The following is a 22486-nucleotide window of genomic DNA, read 5'->3' on the forward strand; positions in this document are numbered from 1 at the left end:
TTGGTACATTAAAACACGTCTACACACTGTACCTCACCATACCAGTTACGAGTGCTTCAGCTGAGCGCAGCTTCTCTACTTTGAGACAACTAAAAACGTATTTACGGACAACCATGACTGATAAAAGAGTGTCAGATATAGGCATTTTACAGATTGAGAAAATACACGAAATTAAAGTGCAGAAAATAATTGAAAGGTTTGCAAGTGCCAAAACCCAGAGGCTGCAGTTCATTGTGTAATAAGGATGTGTCTACTATTTGTTTTTGTGAAATGCTTATTTGACACTGTAAATGACTGCTTGATTGCTTGATGAATGATGATTAACTTGATGTTTGGCTTTATATGTCCTGGCTGTGCTGCCTCTGTCTGCAAAATAAGTAAATAAATCCTATAGATAGACATATGGTGTCTAGAAAAAGAAGCACCTGTTTTACACTTTTTTTTGTTTATATTGTGTTACATTTGGGTACAAAATTAACTGCAGAAATCCGCTAAAACAACATTACAAAACCGCTAATATCCGCAATTGGTCGTGCACCCCCTGCTGGAAGAGGCTAGAATCGCCTATGGCCCTTGCCCTACTATGGAAGTGTCGCCAGAAGTCAATCTGAATGGCAGCATAGCCTAGCAACAACTAACAGTTCAGCTCGATGAGACCGTTCTTCATAAATCAAACAAAATCCCGTGACATTTTCACTTCAAAAGCCATAATCTGCTATGGGCCTACACAAGACAAAGTCTCCACAACAAACTATTGTCCAGATTTGCAGCCAACAACCAAAATAAACCATCACAAACACAATAGATAACACATCTAAACCTCACCTCACGTCAGCGGGGGTCCCCTCGACCACATCCGATCATAAGGCACTGCTCGCGGGAGAGAGTAGATGTCCCGGACCCCGACTCCCCCGTGCCCTGGTCAAGCGACCAATGTCCTCTGTGTCGTGTCCGGAGGCTGACCACAAACTCCTCCATTCTCCATTCGCGTCGGTAAAACTTATAAGACATCCTCGTTGTCAAGCGTTAGCCTTGTCTTCTCTGTGTCTGCTCCAGCTGTCCGAAACAAGTGGATCCCACCGGGAACAGTAAGAAAAGTAATCGCGACGAAAGTTTTGTTTTCATCCATTCCATTCCTAAAGTTGTCCTTCCCCACACACAGCATGTCAGCTTACGTGCATGCAAGCGCAATCACGCACGCACGCAACGCATGTGCATGTACATGCGAGGTGCACATGCGTGCAGCAGACTGAAAAGAAAGTGAATATCGATCCATCGTGCGCGCGACTGCATCTCCCCATGAGCGTGCGATGTGATCAGCATGTTCGATCAGCTGCAAGCAAGCTTGTACAAGTTCCTGTCCCCCCCGAGACCCCTGTGATTGGCTGAACCGGAGGTAGGGAGCGCTCCATTGTAGTCACTTGGACCGCGCAAGAGGACCTGATCACTGCACAGTAACGTGATCCCAAACGATTCAATTCGGTGGAGCTTTATTGGCATGAGAAAACGCAAAGTACAAAAGAACTGTTTGCAATCAATCAAATGTGTGTGTGTGTGTGTGTGTGTGTGTGTGTGTGTGTGTGTGTGTGTGTGTGTGTGTGTGTGTGTGTGTGTGTGTGTGTGTGTGTGTGTGTGTGTGTGTGTGAGGAGGTACTGCAGAGTAGACCATCGTGGGCCCGTCGGAGTCCAATATAAAAAGCGTATTTCTCTTTGTGTGAAGTAAGACGCCCTAAGGGCAAGAGGTGACCTATTACAGCACTATTACACAATTCCAGTTATACACAATTACACTTATTACACTAGTACACTCATGTGATAAGGCCTGAGGTCATAAAGACAGATATCAAGTGACTTATCTGCTTGAAAATAGACCATTCACAAAAACCTAAATAACTCCATTTCATTTGATTTTCAAGCTCGGAAAATCAAAAAACAAGGGTTTTGAAATGGCTATAACTATAGAATGGTACATCGTAAATACAACATTATATTTTTGGGTGAAACTAGAGCTTGTCCTCTTTCATTTTCATTACTGTATGACATTGTCATGCAAAAACAGAATTTAGGAAAAATGTAAATATAAAAAAAAATATCCATTATACAAAATGGCAGAAAAGCCATACAGTACAATGTTAAAATGGCAGCAAATGAGTTAATTGTAATCGAGGCAAACTCGATACACATAATGAACGATTTTATTTTATTTTATGTGAAAATAGCAGATCTACGCGATCACAATACGTCACATTGTAATGTATTGTATTCAGTTTATTTCACTATTTTTGTACACCACCATTGTCAATCAGACTAATCGATTTAGTCTACAAAAAGAATCTATTCGATTTTCTCAAACCGATTTGTTGATAACAATAAAAAATTGCCCAGCCTTGATGCAAATCACATCCTTTAAGATTATGCACGATTGTGAAATCACTCATTCATTTTGTATTTGCATTAAGGACATCCTGTGATGAGGGATGGTGACATCCCGATTCCCCACAACTTAGATTTTTATTAATTTACTTTCAAAGTTGAATTTGAGTTGAATTGCATGGGATGGTGACATCCCGATTCCCCACAACTTAAAATGTTATTAATTTACTTTCAAAGTTGAATTTGAGTTGAATTGCATAATATTCAGGAAGAATTCCGTGGGCTAACATTCTTGAATGCTACTGTAGTAGAATTTCATCAAGGAATAAGCGAGAATAATAAAAACCTAATCCAAAATACAACATCAATCACTTTCACACAGGAAGCAGTCACGCACTTTACAGAGGCAGAAGGGGATGAAACATACATTATTATTACAGAAAATACAGAGTGCAATTTTTTCTCTGAGAGAGTAAAAATGGACCCTTGCTGGCTTCTGCTCTACAGGTTTTAACCCTAGTCTTCAACGTTTTCAGGCCAAGGACCCCTTAGCTGAGAGAGAGATGAAGCAGGGACCCCACTACCTTTTCATAGATTCCATATAGTTTCATCAGTGTATTTTGGATTCATGTCGATGTGTGTTTTCAGATATTTAACCACTTGAACCGTCAATACTTAATAAACTTGACCTTTCACTCTGTACTTAGTCTGCTCTTTTTCCCCTCTACACCAAAGCTCTTTGCCGAAAATAGCCGATGGCCCACAACGCCAATGGCATCGCCAAATAGCCAATGGCCCTGTGAGCTTGTAGATCTGCTATTTTTGGCTAAAGTTCTCAGAACAAGGACACTATAGGGTTAAAAAAAGAAGAGAAAAAGTTTCTATCACTCAAAGATTTGGAGGACCCCCTACAGCAACTCTGAGGACCCCTTAGGGGTCCCGGACCCCTTGTTGAAGACCCCTTGCCCTAGTGGCTTGTGCTGTTAAAGTAAAAAGATTTGCAACTGGGGCAACGTGCTAACATCATTTGTCATAATAAAACATTCATGGAGATCCTTTCTCTTCTCATCGATGGTAGAATACACTGTCATATTAACAGCCTATTTGAATAGTACGGTTCAAACACATTTAGATCTGTGTCAGATCGCTGAACTTCATGCAATAAGGACTACACAATCTGTCTTATTACATTTCTACATCAATTAAATCACATTTCTGTTTTTACTGTGCATGAAAATTCAAATAACTGCAAAACATGTTGGGTTTGGCAAATTCTACCACCTCATTAAGAACAGAAGTAGCCATTTCCCCATGTTATTCCATGGTTTATCCTTTCTGCAGCTACTGTAATACTGGTTGGGCTGGCGCTCATCCATCTAAACTGTCATTTATTTTTAGACTATTGAAACGTAGTGAAATGAATTGAATTAATTGTTTTCATTTGCAAGTAACAACATTTGCTCATGGCTCACTCAAACAGAAACAAATAATAACAATAATAAAAGTGCAACAAAGTACAGTAACTTGGATACCAGGTAAACCTCAAACCTAATAAACTAAACCTAAATAACATAATTGTGGACAAGCAAACAGCATGGCTATGTACAGCAGTGGTTCTTTTTCATGTCAAGGACCTCCAAATTGACTCTTATTAGCCCGCAGACCCCCATTTGAAAAGATATGCCAGGGACCCAGGGATAAGAGAAGATTATTATGGCTCTACCAGTGATTCTCAACCATTTTAATTTCAAGGACCCCCAGTTTGACATGCATTTAGGCTGCGGACCCCTATATAATGGCATTTCTATCTCTGAGACCCCAATTTATATTGTAAAGTCAATGTTAATTTAACTGAGTGAGTACAAATGGAACCAAATGGACCCTAACAGTTCCATTTGGTTCCTAACTACAGTATCATTTAGCTGGGGAAGCCTTTATAATGACCCCTGTCAGTCCCCGGACTCCACTTTGAGAACCAGTGATCTACACATACAGTAGTGAAAAAACTAAACAAAACAAAACAAACATGTTTCTGAAACCATTGAATTCATTGTATGTACAATAAGGTGCTCCCAAAAATTGCATTGTAAGCTTGGCAACTTACACATTTACTCAATAAATAAAAGCACTGTACAAAATATACAATAAAAAAGGTTTGAACATCATGTCCTGATCACCACAGGTCAGCTTAGATAACAGCTGTTATTGGTTTTCTGTCTTTGTTTGGACATTTAAATTCAGACAATGTCCTGAGTCCCCTTTCCCGGGTGTTGTTGCCAATCAATGCTATTGATAGTGACATTTAGAGAAGAGAAGAGTCTACAGGTAAATGTCATTGAGTGCTCTCACACACTCTGTGCCTTACAAAGAATGATCTAACCTCTTCTAATCCAGTGGTTCTCAACCTTTTCAGGCCGTGACCCCCCAAATATATGAATTAGGGACCCCCCACCCCGATAAGCACATGGAATTGTAGGAGTTTTGTTTGACTCAGTTCCACAAAAAAACGATATATTGTGGAAAAAGCCGATCTACAAGCTTGTAGATATATTCAATTTTGACCGATGATATAATAAAGTTTGTTGGTTACTTTTGAGTAGACCAGTAATGGTCTTTTTCTTTTTTACGGCATTAAATAGGTCTTAAAAGTGCTTAGAATGTCACTTCACTGTCATCTGGGGACCCCCCCCCCCCCCCCCCCCCCAAAAAAAAAGGTTGAGAGTGAGAACTGTTCTAATCACTGATGATTTGGGGGATGACAATGAAAGTTCAATCTATACATTTGTATAATACCAGTAAGACTCCCTAATCGGGAGATAAGCGACCGTTGGTCGCTTATCTCCATAAATAGGCCAAAAAGTAGTTTGTGCAAAATCGTCCTGATGGTGGCGCTAGATGGGACAGATGCGTTGTGATTACATGACTGTAGAGATACTGTGTACTGGTGTGCATGATGTGTGTGTGTGTGTGTGTGTGTGTGTGTGTGTGTGTGTGTGTGACACAGAGAGAGCAGCCCCGTTGGGGTGGTCATTTGGTAATTTTTGCACATTTGGTAATTTTTTACACCTGGGGGTCCCCCAGGGACCTGGGGGTCCCCGAAACTCCGGGGGTCCTTGGAGGTTGTAGTTTGGCAGGCAAGGAGTGTGTGTGCAAAATCTGGCATGGATCGGGGCAACGGTTGCAGAGATATGAGCAGGGCAAAAGTGTGACGTGTGACGTGTGACAGAGGGAGTGACGGAGGGAGTGACGGAGGGACAGCCGGTGGAGGTTTGGATAGTGTGCAAGTAACTGCGACCTACGGTCGCAACAAAGACATGCTCCGATGGTGCATGGCATTGACCTGACACGTTTATGAAAAGTTGTTTCTAAAAGACAAATCAATATTTCTTGGAAGCTATCGTAAGCTAATCAAAGTGATTTAGAAAAAAATAAAATGAATAGAAAATGTCAATAGACATAAAAAATGCATCTTTGGTGGTGAAATACAAACATCCCCAGGGTTCCACTTTTCTAATATTACAATACCAATATCACCCTGCTTCCAAAGCAAAAAAACACAGAATGAAAAAGCATTGAACACTTTTAAAAACCACTCACTCTACACCTCAAGGGTGTCCTCGTCAAAGCAGATTCATCATTCCGTGGCAACAACGTTCTTTTCCCATTACTGTCAAGCACAACCTCCCTCAGCGGCAATAGATTTGCCTCTTCACAACCGAACAAGACACAAACTTTTTAACACATGTCACAAAGCTGCGAGACATCTTAACTCTGTGCACGCGGGGACATGCCTTACTTTGAGACTTTCAGAGGTTCCCTAGGAGAGAACAGGCTACACTTCACTTGATGGTTTCACCAACAGCAGGCCCGTCAAAAAAAGAAGAAAAAAAAAACAGCCGCCAGCTCAAAAGTGCTCCTTGCCTGACAAACATTATCTGCAGGGAAAATCCCTCACCATTTGTGCTTTTTCTTCTTTTAGTAAAGGGAGGGCTGGTGGGGATGGTGGAACATAACAAATAAAGCATCGGCCCCACAATAGATCCGGAGGGAAGGCTACACGTGCCTCCTTGGGCCTCCGTTTGACAGGAGGGCTTACACTGTAGCAGCCAGCTACTTAAAGTCTAACTGAAGTGCTATATTACTCACCAAGCTCAGCTGGAGACACTATAGAAAATGTGTTTGCCTAAGATCTGCCCCTCCTTTATCAATCCCAAACAGCAGGGACCAGGGCTTTAAGCAGTAGGCCAGTGTTCCCGGGGAAAGCAAGCAACATTTCAGACAGAAAAAAGGGTCTGGTTGGTAATCCTTTAATACTGAATCTACACACACACACAACACAACCTGCTACTGCTTACAGTAGGTTATCCAACACACTGCCGTGGAAAAGCAAGATGCTGCACCAAGTGCCGCGCTGCGAGCTTGTAGATCTGCTATTTTTTTTAAATCGTGACAATTTGTGCGGAGTCTGAATATTTCAAATCCTCCTAATGTTTTTTGAAAAATCTATGTTTCTATGTCAGTGGTGCTCAAACTTTTTCATGTGAAGGACCCCCAAAAGGATATGTATTTGGCCACGGACCCCCATCTCAAAATATTTAGTTCCAGGGACCCCCCAGAAGCAAAATTTGAGTTACAAATGTTCGCTTAAAAAGTACTGACATATTATCTTGCTTATTATAGTGATGTGTATTACCTGCGTATTGTAAGTCACTTTGGATTAAAAGCGTCTGCTAAATGCCTAAACTGTAAACTGTACATATATTCAAAGATTTGCACACATTGTCACGACTTTCCAAAAATAGCAGATCTACAAGCTCGCAGCGTGGCACTTGGTGCCGCGCTGTGAGCTCGTATCTGCTATTTTTCAATAGCTAAAGTATAAAATAATTCCAGGCCCCTCCACCTTGGGCCCTAGTAACTCAGTCCCACTTTCCCCCAATCCCCCCCTTGTGACGCCCCTGTGCTGCCGTACAAACACAAGTGTAAGAAACATTCTTTCCCTTACCAATAAAGAGGTTCCATTCAGCGTCCAGGTCTGCCTGGTTGGCCAGACAACCTCTCATAACGTTGTGACAGTAGTTGTGGCAGGGTCTCAGCCCCGGCACGCCACGGCAGTACGGGCAGTACAGCATCCTGGTTAAGGCTCTGATGCAGGCTGGAAAAACATTCACCTGTGGAACAAAGAAAGATTCATTAGTTGTCAAGGCAAGTCTTATCCAGTTAATTAAGCCTTGAAGCCATATATTGTGTAATACTTGGCACACTAACTAATGAAGAACAAAAGGGGAATGTGTGTTGTTGTTTCCCCCGTTTCACAATGTGCCCAACAGACTACGGCAGCCAAAGCAAGACTAACGTTGTAACAAATACTTGTGCTGGCTAATCTGCCATAGTGGGAAGCATGGATATGGTAGATTTTAGGGGCGAGGGATTGTGCCTGTGTGTTTTTAAGAGACAACACGCTTTAGAAAGGCAAGGGGAAAAAGAACACCACATGGACAGGCAGCTGGCATATCTCTCAATAAAACCTTCATACAGCACATCTTCACTGTCGGGCAGAAACCATGTATCTCCAAGTTTCAAATTTGTATTTTTTTTTTTCGCAAAGCAAAGCCTTGCTTCATCATACAAGGCCATTGCAAAAAAGTAGTGAAAACAGCAAATCTACAAGCACACAACGCCTCGTGGTGCGAGTCGTTGTGTGCTTGTAGATCGGCTGTTTTCACTAGTTTAACTCATTTTTAAAATGATAAATACAAAACAAACGGTTTTGGACATACAAGGTTTCTACCCGACAACGACGACATATACAGTACTCAGGCCCTGTGACTGTCAAAAATATTGCACAATGCACAATAACTTAAAGCTTAAGGCTTAGACTCTACAAAATCAAATGATGGCACACAGTAATAGATAGATATAGGAGATATGATTAGGAGATACAGGTATGAACAGAAGATAGGAAAAGCACATATGTGATCTAGTGATGTGTCCACATGAAGGAAATAAAAGCAGTCTTTAAATAAAAGCTCGGAACACTTCAGCAGCACCATGGCAACATCTGACACTGTGTTCGTACAGTGTTCAAACATATAGCAGATGTGCATGTGCGTGCGTGCGTGCGTAAGAGACTGAGATCAAAATCATTGAGCAATACAGAGACTAAAAATAGCTAGTGTTGTTTTTCCTTACATCGTTGTTAAGAATGAAGCAACAGGAGTTAAATGACACCTGCAGTTTGCTAGTGATAGTTAACAATGACTTAAAGCATGGGTCTTCAACAGGGGGTCTCAGAGTTACTACAGGGGGTCCTCCAAATCTTTGAGTGAAAGAAACATTTTTTTTCTTTTTTATATTAACCACTTGAACCCTAGTCCATATTGTGAGAACTTTAGCCAAAAATAGCTGATCTACAAGTTCACAACGCCTCGCAGTTTTGGCAAAGAGATTTGGTGTAGAGGGGAAAAAGAGCAGACTAAGTACAGAGTGAAAGGTCAAGTTTATTAAGTATTGACGGTTCAAGTGGTTAAATATCTGAAAATACAAATTGACATGAATCCAAAATAAACTGACGATTGTGCTGTCAAACAATGAAACTATATGGAATCTATGAAAAGGTTGTGGGAGTCCCTGATTCATCTCTTTCTCAACTAAGGGGTCCTTGGACTGAAAACGTTGAAGACCCTTGCCTTAAAGGCAGGGTCACACCGAAGTTAAATTCTAACAATGGTTTTCAATGGGAACGGAGCGGTTTGTTGCCATTTGCGGATTTCTGCTAAAAATCGCTCTGTTCCAGGGACGTGCTGGCCATTGGGAAAAGAGGGACAACTCCCGAACGGCCAGTTCATTCCCGGCCGGTCCAGGCCGGCCATTAGGAAAAAATAAAAAATAAAATGTCGGCCTTCGTTCCATTTTGGGGGCTGTGCGTCCAACAAAGTAAATCGTCACTGTCAGGCAGAAACCTTGTATCTCCAAATTTCAAATGTGTTTTTTTCGCAAAGCAAAGCCCTGCTTCATCATACAAGGCCGTCGCACAAAAGTAGTGAAAACAGCAGATCTACAAGCACAGGCGTTGTGTGCTTGTAGATCGGCTGTTTTCACTAGTTTAAATCATTTTTAAAATGATAAATACAAAACAAACGGTTTTGGACATACAAGGTTTCCACCCGACAACGACGAAATATAACTCAAGTAATTGGCGCACTGGCTCGTCACTTGTCATGATCTGAAATGACAAAGTAGCAGCAGCGCTATAGAGAGAGATCTCTCTCTATAGCGCGCAATGAGGGCCTCTACAAACAACTCTTTTTTTCCGGGCTGAATCAGGGGCCCAGCACGTCCCTGCTCTGTTCCCATTGAAAAGCATTGGCGTCCACCCTCATAGGTAGTATCAACCTTTGTCGTCACTGTGTCCTAAATCAGGCATTAAACCTGTGTGGATATACCATACTATACAGAGCCATGTGTAAAACATTGAAAAAAAAGTTGTCTTCAATGGTATAATATCAATTTAACCCAATATATCTCGATTACATAAATATCCATCATAATTTAATTGTCAGTGTCAGATCTGGTTGTAGCTATGTTTATTGTTATAGTTTTCTTACTTAAACTAAATTTAAGTAAAGTCCTGTTTGCAGATAATTGACCCATATGCAGTAATACAAAAAAAGAAAAGAAATCAAGATCAAAATCCCCAATGAAACCACTTTTCGTCATTTCAAATATCTGGGAATAAATATAACTCACTTACATTCCCTTGTGAAATTATGTTATTAACTTCATGAAGGGGTGAGGGAAAACAAAATTATCTTGTCAACGAAAGCCAAGAAAACTATCATTTCAAATATTTACACTATATAAAGATGCGTTGCTTAAAAAGAATATGTATATTCAAGTACATATAAAACAAATAATATTTGTTGATACATTTCAGTTAACAAACACTGATACATTTTAGAAAGCCTGTGTTTAAAGGTGTTTAAAGTTAGAAGAAAAGAGCAAAAAATTACTTAATGTCCTGTGTGTGTGTGTGTGTGTGTGTGTGTGTGTGTGTGTGTGTGTGTGTGTGTGTGTGTGTGTGTGTGTGTGTGTGTGTGTGTGTGTGTGTGTGTGTGTGTGTGTGTGTGTGTGTGTGTGTGTGTGTGTGCAGCGATGTAAAGTGCCACCCGCGCTGGAGAGTGAGCCGCAATTCCTTGGATTCAAGAGGAAAGTAAATGGTAAATTGGACATTAAAGCCGCAGGATTCGGTGTGCGGTCTGATTGGATGGACCTCAACGATCTATGTCATCGCTCGGGACTGCAGTTGAAGTGGGCGGCGGCCGACAACACAACTGTTGCGCTCAACACCCACATCATTACAGACCCGCGCGTCCATGCACGCGCAAGCTATGTGCAGGACGGCACGCATCGTGAGCTGTCAACAAAATCAGCGACTGCGAGAGCTTCCATCCTAGGAATACATCAATCGCACAGTGCACAGCACTGGACCAGTCTGAGGCTGCAGGGAAAGCTGGCTCTTCTTCCATTTGCAAACAACTCACTGTCACATTCAGTCCTCTCAAACAACACCATAGGTGAGGACATTCTTATTTTCACCATTAAAGCCCGTCTACAAGTGCTGCCAACCAAGTCTAACTTGGCAACTTGGTAGCCATCAGAACACGACCCCCACTGTATCCTACACTCAGTACCACATGACAAAGAGACAATAGCACACATCTTAAATGGCTGCAGCTAATATAAAGGAATGTACATAGCCAGAAATGACCATCTGGTAGACCTGGTCTCAGACAGGATCAGAGAAGTGCAGGAAAGGACAACAAAAATGTATAAACACAGTACTGTAAAACTAGACTGGTTTGATCGCAACGACACACATGTCAATTCATTGCAAGATATTCCAAACACCCCATATATTGTGTTCATAAATGAAAATAGAAAAACTGCTACTATACTTGAAATTGGCTGCCCTTTTGATTTGTATATGGACATTTGTTTTACATCCAAACTAATGAAATATCAGCCTTTGGTGGAACGTATTATGGCTTTGGGATATAATTGTCAACTTATTATCCTTGTGTTTGGGAGTCTAGGACACGTTCACAAACTTGTGCTCCGTGGCCTGCAATTGGGAGGATTGCAAAAGACAAACGCAAAAAAGCTGGCCAAGTACTGTTCTGTCTCAGCTATAATGGGCAGTCTGTCTATCTGGAGAAGGCGATGTTTCGTTTATCCCTGAGTGTAAAGGTTTAAAAAAAAAACGTCTGTAAAATTTCTGTATATATAGTATGTCATCAATGTGATATCTTGTTTCCCTCTGCGTGTAATAAGCATGTGCAGCAGCTGTAACTGGTATGTCCATATAATGTAACCTTCTTCTGACCAGTATTTGGATCTATACCGTATTGCGCTTCTTGTGCAGATCCAAATAATTCAATGTGTGTGTGTGTGTGTGTGTTTGTGTGCGCGCGCGCGTGTGTGTGTGTGTGCGTACAGGTGTGTGTGTGTGTGTGTGTGTGTGTGTGTGTGTGTGTGTGTGTGTGTGTGTGTGTGTGTGTGTGTGTGTGTGTGTGTGTGTGTGTGTGTGTGTGTGTGTGTGTGTGTGTGTGTGTGTGTGTGTGTCATGGCAGCCACACAGTAAAAGCTGCTCCTAAACTCTGACAACCTTTGAAAACCTTGACACCAGTTCTTGACAAGTGGCCTCACTGTTCAGAGCAGTGGCATGGCTGCCCCGGATGGTTATCTTGTTAGCACTTATTTACAATGGAGTGAATGGAGTATTTCACAGCAGGCAGCTGTGGAAGTACAGTTAAGCTTTAGAGTGAGATTCAGTAATTGCACCAAAGTGGGATTAACACGCTAATCTATTCATAGCCGCTCAGGTGGCGCAGTGGTAAAGTACTCGCCCACCACCGCAGAATCTAGGGGTTTGAATTCACCACGGTGCATGGCTTTGTAGAGTGTCTATATCAGGGGTCTTCAACGTTTTCAGGCCAAGGACCCCTTAGTAGAGAGAGAGATGAAGCAGGGTCCCCCATAACCTTTTTATAGATTCCATATGGTTTAATCGTTTGACAGCACAATCATCAGCGTATTTTGGATTCATGTAAATTTGTGTTTTCAGATATTTAACCACTTGAACCGTCAATACTTAACTTGACCTTTCACCCTGTACTTAGGGTGCTCTTTTTCCCCCTCTACACCAAACCTCTTTGCCGAAAATAGCCGATCTAAAGTGTGGGCTAAAGTTCTTAATATAAAAAAGGAGAAAAAAGTTTCTATCACACAAAGATTTGGCGGCCACCCCTGTAGTAACTCTGAGGACCCCCTAAGGGTCCCGGACCCCCTGTTGAAGACCCCTGGTCTATATGAACACAACTGGCCCATGTTCGGGGGAGAGAAGCTGGGTGGGGAGGGTGATATTCGTCACTGCACATACTCCTACGGGCTGGGTGGCACCTGACGGCAGGGAGTGTTGGGTAGGAGGGATATGACAGAGGCTCTATGTCCTCCCGGTGGGGGCTCCTCACTAGTAGGAGAGCCAGTAGGATGAAAAAAGGGGCAAAAGAAAAACACGCTAATCTATTCATCTGCTGTTTAACCCTGAAAGGCCGAATTAATTTCTACTGGCCAAAATAAAAAAATAAAAATAAATAAAAAAAATCTTTTTTTGATAAAAATAAAAATGTGTCCAAAAAGCGACAGTGGACTTTTTGCAGGATTAAGAACTGTACTAATACTGCCTGGTCCGTGTGTGCGCGCGTGCGTGTGTGTGGTAGAGGGATGCAAGGCATTGTGCAAACCGAGTGAGAAGAAATAGAATGTGGGTGTACAGTAAGTCACAAACAGAAGGCCTCTTATTAGCTGCTTTAGAAGAGCAGACTGACGATATGGTCAACCCTTCTGTTCACACGCCATTGTCTCACATTTACTGAGGATTATAAATGCCAGTCTATACTCTATACTAAAGCAAAACCCATTTATAACTTTATAGCTGTGAGCAGACTGACACAAGGAGTCTCAGCAATAGTTTGATATTCCATATCCCCTTTCAACCTCATCAGAAACAACAGGAAAGCTTAAGGGCTGTTCTCTGTGCGTCAGACAAAATAATTCTAAAAAAAAGTTTGAGAATCCATTATTTCTGTCAACAGACACTTGTCATACGGGCGTAAAACAGCCTTTGGAACAAAATCAACCCAAAAAGAGACGAGGTTCACTAATATGAAACTTGAAAATGCACTCTTGAAAGGATTCACCTTGTCTACCTGACAAGGAGCTGGCATGCACATATGGTGCAAGCTCCCTTTAGGGGCAACAGAGTGGGGAAAAGCGCAGACGCTGGAAATTGCTTTGTGCCACCAAGTAAATGAAGTTGTGAGAAATGACAATGACTTTGCAAGTCACCAAGGCCAAACAAGACAGGCAACCACTGGGACAGGGGGAGGGGAGAGATGGCCCAAAAAATCATCTCAATAGTTCCGTCATAATTATTGTGACAGGGAGTGTTGCTTCACGCTGATTGGACATAGATGTGAGGCTCTACCGCTGCCCCAGTGTCCCCACTCAATTCCACGGCCATTAGTGTCAATGACATTATGGGTGATCTGTCACCCAGCAAATCAGACTACCATCTGCCTCCGAGTGAAATCTACAGCAACCTCCTTGTAGCAACTCCGTGAAGAAAGGAAATCTGAAAATCTTATCAAGTGAGGAATGAATCCATCATGATCACATAATTCAATGATGAAAAAATGACTCTTTCCTTAATTTGTGTACACATACAAGGTGTGTGAGTTATTAGGAAATGACACATGGTCTCTGGCCTCAGAGAATTGTTCAGAATTTATTGTTCCTATAATGCACTGATCATTGCTGGAATGTTTCCAGGTGAGATAAAAGGATTTTAGCTAGAACTGTCAACATTTGCTGAGATGTAAATGCAAATTGTACGCTGATAATAAGTATTAAGGTCTGCACTGTAGCTCCTGCTACTCAACATCTAAACATAAGCAATTTTATAGGGGGTGCAAAGGGTACACTTCCACAACGGCAACACATTTATACTGAGCAAAAAAGTGTTGGAAAAAGTACTTGAATTTCCTACTTAAAGGAGGACTTCACCAGTTTTCTTCATATAATAGGTCCTCACTAATGTTCATAATAAAATAGCGCAACATTTTTCTACTCGGTCCAAGTCTCCTAGGAGAGTTGTGGGAAGTTCAGAATCCATCGTCTTGTGACATCATTTAAAAAAAGAAATTAATCTATATTTTTGAAAAAAATATTTTGATTTTTTTTTATCGCGAGAACAATGGCTTCCACTTTAACATTGCAACTTTTCAGGAATAGAAAGCCTGCAGTTTCTATTAGCTTGGATTCCCAATCGATGATGTCACAAGACGATGGGTTTCTGACCTGCCCACAGCCCTCCTCTGAAAAAAAAAAAAAAAAAAAGCTATTTTTTAGTGAGGACCAATTATATGAAGATAGGTTGAAAAGTGGTGAATTCCTCCTTTAAGTAAAAGTATGGTTTATGTATGTTTTATAATATCGTAATTTATATCTGCAAAGTAACCACAGTTTTAAGAAATAATTGAGTAAATATACAATATTTGGATATAAAATGTAATGGAGTAGGTAGGCCTAGTAAAGTACTGGAAATTGGACATGCTCGAGTAAAGTACAAAATAAATACCTAAGTGCAGTCAGTACTGAAAGTAAATGTATTTTACACACAAGTTGTTGCAAAATAAGTAAATAAATCATATGCTCATGGTGTCTAGAAAAATCACCTGTTTTTGTTTATATTGTGTTACAATTAGGTAAAAAAGAAACCTTAGAAACCCGTTAAAAAAACAAGATAAACCGTACAAAACCCAAAATGTTTCGCTCACGTGTGTGCATGAGGAACCGAGCATGTCTTGCACCCCCTGGTAGAAGAGGCTCGAATCGCCAAACAGACACGGAACAAAAGAAAATAAGATCCAAAAGAGCAAAAGAAGAAGAAAGAAGAAGAAGAAGACAAAGAAGAGCGAGAGACTATGTCAGTTGTTGTTGAATCAGTGCACAAGGGAGGTTGACAGGTGGACGTGGATGGAATCCACATGTGATAATGCATTTTTGTCACACAGCCTAGGGCTAGTCTACAGTACATGGCAGGCTCCTGTGATCCACACCAGTCATTTCAAATGTCTTGTCTTTGGTGGGGCAGGGAAGGGAACTTGATTTACCCTGACACGTGCCATCATGTCATATGGCACTTATATCCAATTGGAGATGTTTCCTTAATACAGCAAGACTGGTGCAAGCATGTTAAAAGCAGAAACCAAACCGCAAAGAGTATCTCTGTTGGTTACAAAACCCCTACTGTCGGTTTGACCCCTTCTGTCTTGTGGATAAAGTGTGGATAAACTGCAGCACGTCGTCACGAGCCACTCTGTCCATCTGATCCTGCAGGTCTCAAATGACTGCAGTCAGGGGTGTCACAAGGGGGGAAAAGTGGGACTGAGTTACAAGGGCCCAAGGTGGAGGGGCCTTAATTATTTGATGCTTTAGCTATTGAAAAATAGCAGATATACAAAGCTTTGTAGATCTGCTATTTTTGTAAAGTCGTGAAAATGTTTGCAAATCTTTGAATATATGTATTTTTTAAGCGTCCATGGCCAAATACATATCATTTTGTGGTCCTCCACATGAAAAGGTTTGAGCACCACTGACATAGAAACATAGGTTTTTCAAAAAACCTTAGAAGGATTTGAAATATTCAAAGACTTGCACATCTACAAGCTCGCAGCGCGGCTATTTTTCAATAGTTAAAACACAAAATAATGCATTCCCAGTCTAAATGGGTTAAACCCCCCCTCCCCCTACGAAGAAGGGCCCGCAGTGAATCCTTGTACCCAGGGCCCAGGATTTGGTGTGACGCCCCTGACTGCAGTCATCCTGGTCTAATGTCCCAAGTTCAACAAGTTCCTCCATATTATCTAAATCCAGTAAGTACTAAAAGGTGATGTACTGCATGGAAATGTCAGGACACATGATACGTGTTTTCACAATGCCTTAAGATACCGAAAGGTGACAGGATAAAGAGACATAGAGACTGGGAGATGAAAGTTGATTTTCCTTAACCTTGCATCCTATTTGATCAAGTCCATTTAACATGAAATAGAGCGTGCTGTGCTATGTTAGACTTGAATGTGCAAGGATATTTCTTTCTCTAAAAAGAAAAATCCTTTCATGTTCATTCCTTTTCAACAAATCATCACAGATCAAAATCTTTTAATTAAAAAGGACATCTTTGGTGGAGCACATTTCCCCCTGACGTGCCAGCCTCTTTGAGCCAGCTTCCATCTGCCATCACAGCACTATGGCTGAGGTGGGTGTGTGTGTGTGTGTGTGTGTGTGTGTGTGTGTGTGTGTGTGTGTGTGTGTGTGTGTGTGTGTGTGTGTGTGTGTGTGTGTGTGTGTGTGTGTGTGTGAGAGAGAGAGAGGGGAGAGAGAGGGAGAGACTACACTCCCACTTCGAACAGGTCACTATATTTTGGCTTGAACCTTAACCAACTGAATCATATCTTTTGGCTGTTAGATCTGCGACAGATCCCTCCTCTACTTCTACTGCTGATGTCATTTCAGCATCTTCAACTAAATCCAGAGCAACAACAGAGTTCCCTCAATTCTGTATTACCTCAGATATACAGAATACATATTACCGCGTTGGCGTGAGCTTGTGGATTAGCTATGTTGCACAAATGTTCGCCTATTTCTGTAAAATATTTGCCATATGATGACGTGCCTATAGGTATGCTATAGGGTCCATTTGGTTACAGGGGGATGCCACAAAAGTAGCTTATATGCAGAGAAAAAGTAGCTGCCAGCTCACTGCCAGCTCTCATATCACCAGTCCAGACTTACACTATAAGCTACTATATTTCTAAGCTACACCATATGCTGCATGCAGCTTTGCTTAAAAAGGACTTCAACCTGATCAACACACAATAACAAGAGCTGTCTGTCTAGCAGCTGGACCTAATTATAACCATCATCTAGTCTGAGTTGTAGAAGGTTCCATAATACAGTACTCATTTTCTTGTGTGCTATTCGTAGGAATGTGTTTATTATAGATTTGACTTTTCGGTATGTGTCTGCTATAGCCCCTAACCCCCACGCGAGGAGCTCAATCGGCTGAGGTTTTGGACAAGGTTTGATGCCCACTCGCGGCTTGGGAGCTTTTGGCTACGCTCAACTGAAGCTTCATGGCAGGGAACATTGAGAGTAGCAAAATGTTCATAAAATACCAAATAAGTGTTTATGTTTTTATTTACACGTCGCCCACGTCCACTGTGCTTTCTGCAGAGACTAGGGATGGGACGATATGAACATTTCATATCACGATTATTGTGACAAAAGAAATCACGATTTTATCGCGATAATCAAAATCCATTATCCTGGGGCAGAACATTTGCCAAAAAATAGCTGATCTACAAGCTCACAATGCGTATCGTCCCATCCCTGGCGGAGACGCGCATTTAACTCTTTTAACGCTTCGAACGTTAACGCTCGTCCCAATTCTGAACGCGGCTCAAAGCCAATACGAACGCTCGTTCTTTTACCTTGTTTGAGCACTGTAAGCTGATGAGGGGTCACGCGGGTGTGTACAGTAAAATCATCTCCCGTAATGCTGCTTTCAAATCTCCACCACACGTAAACATCAATGATGTCCAATTCACTTCCTGGCTGTTCTCTGTGGACTTGATCTAGATTATGCATTTCTATGCTCTGAACGACGGAAAGAGGGGAGGGCCATTTCACATCCATTCTTTGCATAAGGCTGCCCTCTGCAGCCAGCTTGGCACATGAATACACATATAATAGGTCCAATAAAAAAATCACTTGGAAATAATCAATGGATCTTTTTCTATAACATTGCAAAGTAAGCTGCTTTTTGCTGGCACCAGCCCCAATAAATAAATAATAAATCTGGCAGTAAAACTGACAGACAAATAAAATGCAGTAGGCCTACAACTGTATTTGTTCTTTTTATTTTCACGTCGCCCGCTACCACTGTGCCTTCAGCGGAGACGCGCTTGACACAAGATGTCTCCCACGATCCCTCTCCCTTCTGCATCGTGAGCCTAGGGGGGCGTCAACCTTGTCCAAAACCCGATCGATTCCCGATCCGGATGACCTTTGCCACATGTCATTCCCCATCTCTCTCGCCATTTCCTGTCAGTCTACTATCCTATCAAAATAAAGGCATAACAGCATAACCCCCCCCCCCCCCCCCCCCCTTGCATGGTTTCCTTCACCGTCGGTGTGTGAATGCAATGCACACTGTAAAGTGCTGTGGATAAATGCACTGTATCCTGTAAACGCACCATTTACCATTTACTGTACATGAAAATCGGTTACTCAGTAGTTTGGTATGTGGGCATCTAGACTGTAAAATAGTTCTTTCAAACTAAATACTGTAGAGTGCACCATTATGAAACATACCTGTAGTAAATTCACATTTCTGTGCAGAGATTGCTTCAGCCATTTAGGAGATTCAATTAATCAGTTATGCTGCGACGTGGTAAATGATTTTAATGATGCTTTGCAGTGGGATTCCTCTTTAATCACCCGAAGATGGAAGTGAAATCTTTATCATGCTTTAAATATAGACAGCACACAGCTATTTTTGTAGTTACTGCAGACAGTGCAACTCAATCAAGGTATTTCCTCAACTGAACTATTTGTTAATTCTGTATGCAGCCTGTTGATTTAGTCATTTCAATCATGTTTTCTCTTGTCAACTATTGAATATAATGTAGTGTACAGTGCACGGGTGGTCCCTGCCAACCAGGGACGTGCAGAGAATGTTAGAGAGGCAGGGGCTGACATTTCTAAAAGGGCCTTTTGGCTCACCTCCAAGCTGGAGGTCGGCTATTTTCGGTGCGTGATACCACACTGAACTAAGCATAATCAACAGAGAGGACAATTATTTCAACATGAGACGCTGCATTCAAGTTCAGGAGAGTTTGGACAAGGCTCTTGAACGCTGCCTTCGGGTGTGGGGCATTTGCATGTCTTTCACCATAGTAAAAAACTGCATTCATGGTCTGGAGAGGGCACTTTTTTACAGACGGATAAAAGGGCAGGGGCTCAAGCCCCCTTTGATGTCTATGTGTGCACGTGCCTGCTGCCAATCACCACAGAGGTTGTGGGCTCGAATCCACTGTGGTGCAACTGCCTTTGTTGGGCGTCAGTACGAGTGCAACTGGCCTGTGTTCGGGGGAGGGAAGCCGGGCAGTGAGGGTGATATTGGTCATAGAGTAGTGAAGTGTGACGTAATTTACACATCCTACCTGGTTCGCGGTTTTCTTCCCCCATTCTGAATTCCCATAGACCTTTTTCATATGGCGTCATATAAGAACTGTGTTCCAATTATAAACAAATTATCTCAGCGGTTTGACTCTTATGGATATGAAGAATCAACTGATGGTGAGAAAACGTTAATGTTACTGTCGCCGAATTAGTTACATGTTCGCTAGAAACAGGCTTTATCAAAACCACACAGAGCCACCTCGCCGACAATATCGCAAAGACTGTTTGTTTATTTTTGGAACGCAATGCTTATATGAGACGATTTTAAGATGACTCAATGTTATTCTCCATAGAGAATTACTTCATTGGAACCGGGGGATGAGCGAGTCACGTCATGACTTCGTTACTCTATTACACATACTCTTACAGCAGCACCTGTCAGCAGGGAGTGTTGGGCGGGAGGAGTAGGACGAAGGCCCTACTTCCTCCCGGTGGGGAAAAGTTAAATAAAATAAAAGTCTACAACTATGTCTTAACATTGTTTCAAAATGGTTGGAATTCCATGCTGTGACAATGTGGTCATATCTGGTCGTAGCAGGTTACATACTACCCTCACCCGACACAAGCCAATGCCATACCATGATTCCAATCCACTCATTAACTGAATATTGTCAGTTGGATGTCAGCCAACAATTCATTTTGAGTTGAATTTTGCGTTCAATGCACTGCTTCTGAGCTTTCTATACAAGACAAATTGATTGTACAATGTCCTTTGCTCACCAAGGGGAATTTCTAAAGCTTTAGGCTAATTAAAATGCGTCTATCTATATAATGCTGATATTTTGTGATATTGAGTATTTCAATATAATACATTGATAAAATGCCTAAAGGCCCTTTTCCACCGGCAGCGATAACGATGACGATAGCCATAAAATATCACAGCGATAATTATGCCTTCACATTGATGTCCGATAAAGTTATCGGACATCAATGTGAAGAGGCACCAATTAACAGCCGCTCGCGCAGAGCGCATCGCGAGCTGTTTGTCAGAGACCCAGTTCCATATCACTGTGATCTAAACCACATCGTTGTTGATCCTAACGATGTAGTTGTCAGCTATCGTTGTCTTTATCGGTGTTGGGTGGATTCTGCCGATCCACTTCAATTGAAAACCCACTTTTTTAAATCGTTATCGTCATCGTTATCGCTGCCGGTGGAAAAGAGCCTAAATTCTAGAATTATCCAAGGAGGTTGTGATGTACACTACAGTATGGCTTATTTGGCCCTATTCTCTGTTTGAGAAATTGTGCCTAAAGACCTGTATTGTGCAATTAATGTATTAAGGCTGTCAGACTCGCGTATTGAATTTCAATGCACTTTTTTACAGGGGTTCACCTAGGGCGCTATACGAGCTAGAACCAGCCCTGCGTGCAATACAAAATAAGTAGACGTGTTTGACTTGGACCCAAAAGACACCAAAAGTATGTTCACATTTAACCACATGAACCCAATGATTCTAGGGGGAACATTCCCCAAAAATTCCAGATCTACGTGTTGCAATGCGTTTCGAGTTGGTACTGTAGATCTGCAATTTTTGGGGTGTAGAGGAAATAAAAGTGGAACAAGTATTACAGAGCCAACTCAGGTCTGGTTAGGGTTAGTCTAGACCAGGGGTCTTCAATGTTTTCAGGCCCCCTTAGTTGAGCGAGAGATGAAGCAGGGACCCCAACAACTTCTTCATAGATTCCATATAGTTTCATCGTTTGACAGCACAATCATCAGTGTATTTTGAATTAATGTCAAAAAACAAATAAAAAGTCTTGTATAAAACAAGACAAAAATTGTTTCTTGGGGGATTTGGAGAGAAACTGAAAATATGACATTAGAAATTATTTGTTCACAAAATATGTTATTATTGGAATGACCATGACGGGCTGCATAGACATGCCGCAGAAGCCGCAGGTTGAATAGCGCTGGTCTAGACTGAGGTTTAAAGTCTCTCTACTTCTTCAGCCTCATGCCTTTGTTGATTCTCTTTACTGTATGCTTACCAGTCCACAACACTTTCCAACAAGATCCATCTTCAAGGGTGGAAAGACTAAAGTGAAAAACTGCCAGAGCACATTGTACTTCTGAAAAACTACATCTCAAAAATAGTCTAAAGAAGGTTTGTCAAATTGGCTCAGGAACTTCCATTTTGGAAGGACTAGCTCACAAACAATACTGTATGTTGAGCAGAGTTTCAGACTCTGAACCAATGCCATGTTGATTTCTACTGAGGTGATGACTCTAGAGAAGTTTCATTGTATCGGTTTTAACCAGATGAACACTAGCCTTGCTATTCTTGGGCGAACATTCGGCTAAAATAGACGATCACAATATGTCATTTTTGACGTGTTGTGAGCTTGAAGACTGGATATTTTCTAAGAATATATTTGGTGTAGACTCTACACTGTAGAAGGAAAAGGAGGTGGCCCAATATAGTATAAGCCTGGGGTCAATAAAGTACAGTATAGAGGTTTTAAGTAGTTAAACTATTATATAATTAATGTCATACTGTGTTAATATTAATTTGAGTAGTCTGTTTTAGCGATACGGTACCTCTTGTACCTGCGCTGTCATTACAACACTTATTTATCTGGAAAGAACACTGAAAAGGGAATGTTGCAGTGCTCAATGATATTTTTTTGGAAAGCAAAAGGTATTTATTAACTGTAAAATACATGAACAAATATATATGGGGGCTGACACTCTTGAATTAAAATTATGTTTAATAGTTTTTAGAGAAGTTGTCAAAAACACATTT

The 22486-nt window shown here is 41.5% G+C and overlaps 1 protein-coding gene across 1 annotated transcript in view; it reads right to left on the minus strand.

The window, feature by feature from the left end:
• The window catches only part of gpc6a (glypican 6a), a gene marked incomplete at both ends in the record, with an annotated part of 199632 nt that overhangs the window by 56050 nt on the left and 121096 nt on the right, over positions 1–22486 (minus strand). The window contains one exon of the mRNA XM_080729744.1: positions 7379–7544. Coding sequence (XP_080585870.1) covers positions 7379–7544 — 166 coding nt within the window. The remainder of the gene's footprint in view (positions 1–7378; positions 7545–22486) is intronic.

Source organism: Nannobrachium achirus (genome assembly GCF_963921795.1).
Source record: "Nannobrachium achirus genome assembly, chromosome: 7".
NCBI classification, from domain to species: Eukaryota; Metazoa; Chordata; class Actinopteri; order Myctophiformes; family Myctophidae; genus Nannobrachium; species Nannobrachium achirus.